Source organism: Miscanthus floridulus, chromosome 17 (genome assembly GCF_019320115.1).
Source record: "Miscanthus floridulus cultivar M001 chromosome 17, ASM1932011v1, whole genome shotgun sequence".
NCBI classification, from domain to species: domain Eukaryota; kingdom Viridiplantae; phylum Streptophyta; class Magnoliopsida; order Poales; family Poaceae; genus Miscanthus; species Miscanthus floridulus.
The window spans coordinates 103,046,881-103,054,904 of record NC_089596.1 but is presented as its reverse complement, the minus strand read 5'-3'; the positions used below and the strand labels follow the sequence as shown (position 1 = coordinate 103,054,904).

Genomic DNA, 8,024 nt, shown 5'->3' with positions numbered 1-8,024 from the left:
TAGCAAGGCACGAGTTTTTGGTGCAGCCCTAGTTATACGATCTATGTAGGTATCAAATTAAGAATCAAGCATATTACATTAAATATTCTTCAAAATTGTTAATATCTCCCTGCGTTAAATAATTAATTATAGAATTTATAGCACACAAAGTAAGAATCGAGCATAATAACTTGAGTTATATTATCCAAAAGTATTTGTGCAGTGTAAACCACGATTTCTATACCATGTTTCTTCGGGGGACGGATTTTAAAGGCTAGAAGTTCTTTCTCTGTGGCACAGAGAGTACTCGGCGAGCTTCGCAAAGTTAAGATTTGTCCTACAAAAGAATCTAACATTGCTTAGCACTGTATAAATACGATTTGACACTGTTCATATCTCCTTTTGAGGAGGTGCAGTATATGAAAACGTAACGTGATGTTCCTCGTTCGGTTTCGGGACGTAGCACTAGGGGCCTGTTGAGATGGTGAATTTTTTTGCAAAATGATATTGTAGCGCTTTTTGTTGTTATTGGTAATTAGTGTCCAATCATAGTCTAATTAGGCTTAAAAGATTCGTCTCGTGAATTTTGTCTAAACTGTATAATTAGTTTTATTTTTTATTTATATTTAATGTTTCATATATGCGTCTAAAGATTCGATGTGACAGAGAATTTTAAAAAAATTAGCATTTTTGGAAGGAACCTAAACTGAACCAGGTCCGGCAACGTTTTGCTTGGGCCGGAGTAGAATCTGCTTTCTTGCACGGAAAAGCCAGCGACGTGCCCCACCCTCTCCTTTCCTCGGCTGCCCCTCGCCCTCCACGTAACCCCTTGGCAGCCCCCACCGAGGGTCCCACGCGTGACCCGGTGGTCCAAACGGTCCGATCCCCGCCCCCGTGCACGCACCGCACGCAACGCCCGGGTCGCTGCGGCCCGGGTCCGCTCCAACGCGCCGCGCGCACGGGCGCCGTGGTCCATGCACCGAGCGCAGGATATTTTCGCTCCCCGCGCCGCGAGAACCCAGGCGAGCGCATCGGGCGCGCCCACGCCACGCGCCACCGGTGATCTCGCCCGTCCACGTCCTCGCGGGGGCGCAACCGCACAGCCGCTCGCGCCAACGGATCCGACGGCCGCCGCCGTGTCGTCTCCGTCCTCGGCTTGGGCGTATTAAACCCCACTCGACCCCACGCGTCGCCGGCCTCGTTTCTTCTCCGTCGCTTTGCGACTCTGCGAGTGAGGGCTGACGGACGGACGGATACATGAAGGAGACAAGCGCCGCCAGGGATGAGGGCGGCCCCGCCGTGTGCAAGGCTGTGGCGGGCGGGGGTGGCGATGTGGACGGGAAGGGCAGAGCCTCCGCGCGCCGCCGCCGCCGCCTCGAGCTCCGCCGGCTCGGGTGGACCGCGGAGGGGTCACCCGTGCCGGCGAAGAGGATCGGGTCTGGTTCGGACAGATCGTTGTCCTCCGACTCGTCGCTGGAGACGACGGCGGCGGGGTGCTGGCCGTCGCGCCTGTCGCACGGCGCCGTGTCGGTGATCGGTCGGCGGAGGGAGATGGAGGACGCTTTCGCCGTCGCGCTCTCGTTCCTGGCCTCGGACCCGTCGGCGGCGGGCGCCAAGGACGGCGCCGAGGGAGAGCAGGAGCAGGACTTCTTCGCGGTGTACGACGGCCACGGCAGCGCGCGGGTGGCGGAGGCGTGCCGGGAGCGGATGCACGTGGTGCTGGCGGAGGAGGTCGGCCTGCGCCGCGGCGTCGGCAGCGACCTGCCCTGGGAGGAGGCCATGGCGGCCAGCTTCGCCCGGGTGGACGGCGAGGTCACCGGCGGCTTCGCGCCCCCGCCCAAGCCGCCGCCGCAGCAGGCGGCCGCGGACGACGACGCCGGCGCAGGCAACCTGCCCTACCGCACCGTCGGATCCACCGCCGTGGTCGCCGTCGTGGGCCAGCGCCGCATCGTCGTCGCCAACTGCGGCGACTCCCGCGCCGTCCTCTCCCGCGGCGGCGTCGCCGTGCCGCTCTCCACCGATCACAAGGTAACGTACTACGTGGCACGTACGGGTGGCCTACTAATGCATAAATTAACAGGGCTGGTGATGCTCCCAAATGTTAATCAATGACTAATTCCTAGGATTTATTGTTTAATCCGCAAGATGATCTGCGCGTGAGAAGCGTCATTCATCAGATCTAATTTTCTAACCCCACCAGTACAGGTTAGTCTCCCGAATGTTCCTGCACGGCCCAACAGCACAACACGAGAAGGCGACGATTTTCCTCGTCTGCTCCTCGCCTGGCCGGCTTGTGTCGGTCAGTGTCGCTTTGCTTCAGAAAACGGGATGGTCCGTGGGTGAATCTCCGAGCTCGCTGCCGGCCCGAGTTGGCTGCGGTTGTTGGGTGGTACCGTTCCTTGCTCGCGAGATGGGACGCCACGTAGTGGATCTTTCTGGGGAAGAAAGCAAGCTGTCTAGTGTAGTGTGGTGCCGTACTGTGCTAGGTGCCGTCGCCTTGCTCCTCACAGAAACGTTTCTGACTGTTTTGGAATGCTGCAGGTCGAGTGTTGTTCTGGCAAATGCTTAGTGGTTTGAGCAGTGCGTGCCAACTATTTCGACGGGTGCCACCTAGTCTTGGTTTGCATTGCACCAGTAATAGGAGTACATTCAAGTGTATTGCAGTTGCAGGGGCATGGGGACGTGGTTAGATGGAAGCCGGGAAGAGATTGCTTCATACGCTACCGAAACATTCATTACTGTTATTTTTGCACCAGCTATAAGTTGTAGCGATGGAACAGATGAGATTACTACGAATGTTCCTTTTCTAGTTGTGAACGATTAGCTGACAGATGAGATTAGTACGAATGTTGCCTTTTTTAGTGACCTACTTGCTGATTTGGATGTTTTGAAGGAAATGTTTGTTTAATTAGTTCAAGAACTACTTTCAGCCTGTTCGTTTGGCTGTGCCTTGTCGTAAACGATCGTAAATTTCTAGATGGAATAGTATTTTTCTCTCACCCAAACCAGTCAGTAGTACTTCTTCACGAACCAACAACGATATGAACCAGCCAACCGAACAGGCTGATTGTGTTCAGATTTGTAGCATAGCATCTTCTTAAAAACGGGTAGAGAATTCTAGGACAAGATCTGTGTGTACCAACATAGCTTACGCTTACGCATGAGCACTGCTCAACCCGAGTGGTCTAATGAATGCTTGCTTGTTCTGATTACGCAGCCGGATCGTCCGGACGAGATGCAGAGGGTGGAAGCAGCTGGCGGCAGAGTCATCAACTGGAACGGCTATCGCGTCCTAGGAGTCCTGGCAACTTCGAGGTCCATTGGTAAGAACACCTTCCATTTTCCTGGGACGAGATGCAGATGCTCAATGCAACCAGCAGTCTCCCGATCGATTTTGTGCCTCGGTGCATATTTCAGGCGACTACTACCTAAAGCCTTACGTGAGCGCGGAGCCCGAGGTGACGGTGGTGGACCGGACGGAGCAGGACGAGTTCCTCATACTGGCAAGCGACGGGCTGTGGGACGTGATCTCCAACGAGGTGGCGTGCAAGATCGCCAGGAACTGCCTCAGCGGGCGGGCGGCCTCCAAGTTCCCCGAGTCCGTCACCGGCTGCACCGCCGCGGACACTGCCGCGCTGCTCACGGAGCTGGCCATGTCCCGCGGCAGCAGGGACAACATCAGCGTCGTCGTGGTCGAGCTGCAGCGGCTCAAGACGAGCCATGGCGGCCTAGGAGATGGTCTAGTTTGCTGAGACTGAACTAAGTAGTAGATGATAACATTTAAATATTTGAGCGTGTGCTGAGAGGCTGGGGATTAACCAGGTTCGCTTAAACTTATCAGCCTGGTTATCAGCTATGTACAGTGTTTCTCTCCCCTGATAAATCAGTGAACAGTGCTTTTCAGTTTTGCTTTTGAGCGAAGAGTCACCCGCTATCAGGGTTCGAATTGAACTGCATGTTGATGCAGTGTGTACATAGGGAGTGTTGTCGAATGTTTGTTTCTCTCGGTGTCCTAATTAGTAGCAATATGCAATTTATATTCTCTTGGTTTCTTCACTTTGTTTGTGTTATCAGGTTGTATTGCCTTGGTGACTCTTTTTTATATATATATTTTTATACATATAGGGAATATTCTGGCATCTGTGAATGTACACCGCCCAAGTTCTTACAAAGTTTTCAGCTTATCTGCTGATTAATAAGAGAACACAAAAATACAGGGAAAATAAAAAACAAATTCTATTATTGTTTGTCCATTCATTCTTGGCAACAATATCTAAAGCAGCGACCTCCAAAGTTTTGCTCACGAATGGTCTCACTTATATCCTCACGCGTTATTACAAGATCAGTGTTAAATGTTCAGACAATCACTTATGTGCCTCTTATCTGCCTATGGTGAACTGCTCGAAGATGATTAGAGCTTCATGTTGCGAACAGCCGGTGCTCACGATGACATTTTCAAAGATTCAACAAAGGTTCCACGATGCTGCTCAAAGATGGTCAGAGCTTCATGTTGCGAACAGCCAGTGCTCACGATGACATTTTCAAGGATTCAACAAGGGTTCCACTTTCAAGGATTCAACAAGGGTTCCACGATGCTGCTAAAAAATGGTCAGAGCTTCATGTTGCGAACAATCGGTGCTCATCATGAGAAACTCCATGTCCAAGTCAGGTAGCTCGAAGATGGTCATAGCTTCAACCTGATGCACATCTCGTTGTGTACACCATGAGGCATATGCCCTCAGGGGCTGCAAAGTAAAGTTTGCCCTTAGTGCATGTGACCTCCGGATTTGGACCACTAGATTTTCATCAAGATGCATGCACATCACGAGAGTGACATTCTCGCGTTCAATACCAAACATAAACATACGACAGAACAAACAAGATTCTAAAAGCACCATGTATAACTAAAAAAATTGCTAAAGCAAGGGGGATCGTTATGCTCAGTCCAAAAACACACATGCACAACATACATCTCAACATTAAAAGTTTCATCAGCGAACATAATTAGCCTGTTTTAAGTTACTACCTCTAGTGAACTGCAGAACAATCAAGGGGTCTTCGGTCAGAACCATCCGCCGCCTCCCAACCCCCATCCACTGCCGTAGGCTCCCCAATACGGCTGCGGTGGCAGCACCCGTTGCTGCTAGTAGGCGCCCTCCAAGACCCACCCGCTGCCGCCGCCTAGGCACCTGCCCAGCTCGGCTCCGGCGGCACCTGCTGCTGCTGGTAGGTGCCCTGCCAGACCCATCCGCCGCCGCCGTAGGCGCCCGCCCTCTACTGCAGGAGCTACGCCACCGACAAGCGTGCATTCAACAAAAGGTTCCAGGATGGGATGATGCTACTCGAAGATGGTTAACCCCATCACGAGGAACCCGATGTTCATGTTGATCCATGTGCACGCATCCTGATGCACATCTAATGGTGCACATCAGGGGGGCACATGCCCTTAGGGGCAAAAAAAAAAAAGAGTAAAATACACCGGAGGTACATTAACTTTCGGTGAAGTGTCATCTAGGTCCATCAACTTTGAAACTGTATGTTTGGGTCCATTAACTTTCGTTTTGTGTCATCTAGGTCCATCAACTTTGACTCATGCATTTTTGGTCCATGACCTTTTAAAATGGTTCACTGCAGGTCCACGCATGCATGCACGCACGTTGACTTTTTACGTCGGTGGAGCCATGCCTGCACTCGCCACCGTCGCTCGTCTACCGGGCATGCATGCGTGTTTTCCTGCTCGAATCATGACAGGGCCGCTTAGCCGGGCCGAAATGCACTAACCCTACCGTATAGGACCATGCATTAACGAACACCATCGTCTATCCAACATACCATGAAAATGGAAGCTCCGACCCTACCATGGCTCATCTGCAGCGTAGCACTCTCCACCTGCGTCCTCTACAAACTGCTTGTTTCCACCAAAAAACGAGCCGAAGAGGAGGATCTCCGGCAAGGCAGCACGGCGGCCGCCGGGCCCCGCGGCGCTGCCATTTCTCGGCAACATACACAACCTCAACGGCGAGCTGCATCAGGTGCTCTCCCGGCTCGCGGAGACGCACGGCCCCGTCATGTCCCTGCGGCTCGGCAGCAGCACCCACGTCGTCGTGGCCTCCACCGCCGTGGCCGCGCGCGACGTGCTACACAGGTACGACCACCTCCTGGCGGGGCGGTCGGTCACTGACGCCGCGCGCGCGCTCGGGAACCACGAGCGCTCCATCCTGTGGCTCCCCGGCACCAGCCCGCTCTGGAGGTGGCTCCGCGCCGTGTGCACCAACCACCTCTTCTCCGCGCGCAGGCTCAGCGCGACGCGCGCCGTGGGGGAGGAGAAGGTTCGCGAGCTCGTCCGCTGCCTCAGCCGCCGCGCCGGGCGTGTGGCGCGTGTTGTTCTCGGGAGTGCTCAACCTCGTGTCCAACGTGCTCTTCTCCGAGGACATAGTGGACCTGAGCTCCGACCGCGTGCAGGAGCTGGAGACGCTGGTCAGGAACACCGTGGAGGAAGTCGTGAAGCCCAACCTGTCGGACCTCTTCCCTGCACTCTCCGTGCTCGACTTGCAGGGCCGCCGCCGGCGCACCGCCGAGCACGTCAGGAAGTTCTACGACTTCTTCGACCCTATCATCGGCCGCCGTCTGAGCGCAGGCGACGGCGACAGGAAAAATGATTTCCTGGATGTGTTGCTTCAGCTTCACTCGGCGGATCAACTCAGCCTTGAAACGATCAAATCTTTTCTTTTGGTACGTGAGCAATCAGCTCGCTTGGAATTGATACTCTCAACTAATCAGCCAGGAGCATTTATTTTACTTTTCCATCCACGCGCAGGATCTCTTCGCCGCCGGGACGGACACAAACACGATCTCGGTGGAGTGGACGATAGCCGAGCTGCTCCGGCACCCGACCGTGATGGCCAAGGTCCGTGAAGAGCTGCGGGACGCGCTGGTCTCCAAGCCTCACCCGAACGAGTCGGACATCGACAGGCTGCCGTACCTCCGAGCCGTAGTGATGGAGTACATGCGCCTGCACCCGCCGAGCCCGCTGCTGATGCCGCACGAGGCCATGGCCGACGGCGCGGAGGTGGGCGGCTTCGCGGTGCCCGCCGGCACCAAGGTGATCATCAATCTGTGGGCGATCATGCGCGACCCAGGGGCGTGGCCACGGCCCGAGGAGTTCGTGCCGGAGCGGTTTGTGGGCACGGACGTGGACTTCCATAGCAAGGATGGGCGGCTGGAGTTCATGCCGTTCGGGGCCGGGCGGAGGGAGTGCCCGGGCCTGCCCATGGCGACAAGGGTGGTGACGCTGCTCCTGGCCTCTATGCTGCACGCCTTCGAGTGGAGGCTACCCGAGGGGATGCAGCCGGCCGACGTGGACGTCACGGACCGGTTCAGCACGTCGCTTAGCATGGTCACGCCGCTCAAGGCCGTGCAAGCACTAACCCTGTCATGATTCGAGCAGGAAAACACGCATGCATGCCCGGTAGACGAGCGACGGCGGCGAGTGCAGGCATGGCTCCACTGACGTAAAAAGTCAACGTGCGTGCATGCATGCGTGGACCTGCAGTGAACCATTTTAAAAGGTCATGGACCAAAAATGCATGAGTCAAAGTTGATGGACCTAGATGACACAAAACGAAAGTTAATGGACCCAAACATGCAGTTTCAAAGTTGATGGATCTAGATGACACTTCACCGAAAGTTAATGGACCTCCGGTGTATTTTACTCAAAAAAAAATTTGCTCCCTGCTTCACATTGCTTGTGTTAAATCTTCCTTTTCCACAATCTGTTAGTGATAGTTTGAGCTTACTAATATAATCATATTTTTTATTTTTCAACTGTTTTTGGTGGCATCAATTTTATGTCACAAAACATAGTTCTATTGTGACAGATTTTATTAGGAAACATATGATCTGATCCGTCTATTATATGTATTGGCAAATTGACATGAGTTTTTTTATAGGGCTTCGTATCCTTTCACTATGTACATTGGAGAGGACATGTTTCCTTGATGATACCACTTCATTAGAGCATCTTCTACAAGATAGGATCCCTGCTT

At 53.8% G+C, this 8,024-nt stretch overlaps 1 protein-coding gene and 1 pseudogene across 2 annotated transcripts; both read left to right on the top strand.

Moving 5' to 3' along the window:
- Positions 1 to 996: 996 nt before the first annotated feature.
- On the top strand, positions 997 to 4,031 carry LOC136518518 (protein phosphatase 2C 51-like). Of its 2 annotated transcripts, XM_066512183.1 has the most exons (3): positions 997 to 2,007; positions 3,197 to 3,302; positions 3,397 to 4,031. In XM_066512183.1, the coding sequence occupies exons 1-3, from the start codon at positions 1,237 to 1,239 to the stop codon at positions 3,729 to 3,731; spliced, it is 1,212 nt and encodes a 403-aa protein (XP_066368280.1). In that variant the 5' UTR covers positions 997 to 1,236; the 3' UTR covers positions 3,732 to 4,031. The 2 variants fall into 2 exon arrangements, with proteins under 2 accessions (XP_066368280.1, XP_066368279.1); XM_066512182.1 differs by having other exon boundaries at positions 3,197 to 4,031.
- A 1,787-nt stretch (positions 4,032 to 5,818) lies between these two features.
- On the top strand, positions 5,819 to 7,451 carry LOC136516114 (cytochrome P450 76M5-like; annotated as a pseudogene).
- The last annotated feature ends 573 nt before the right edge of the window (positions 7,452 to 8,024 follow it).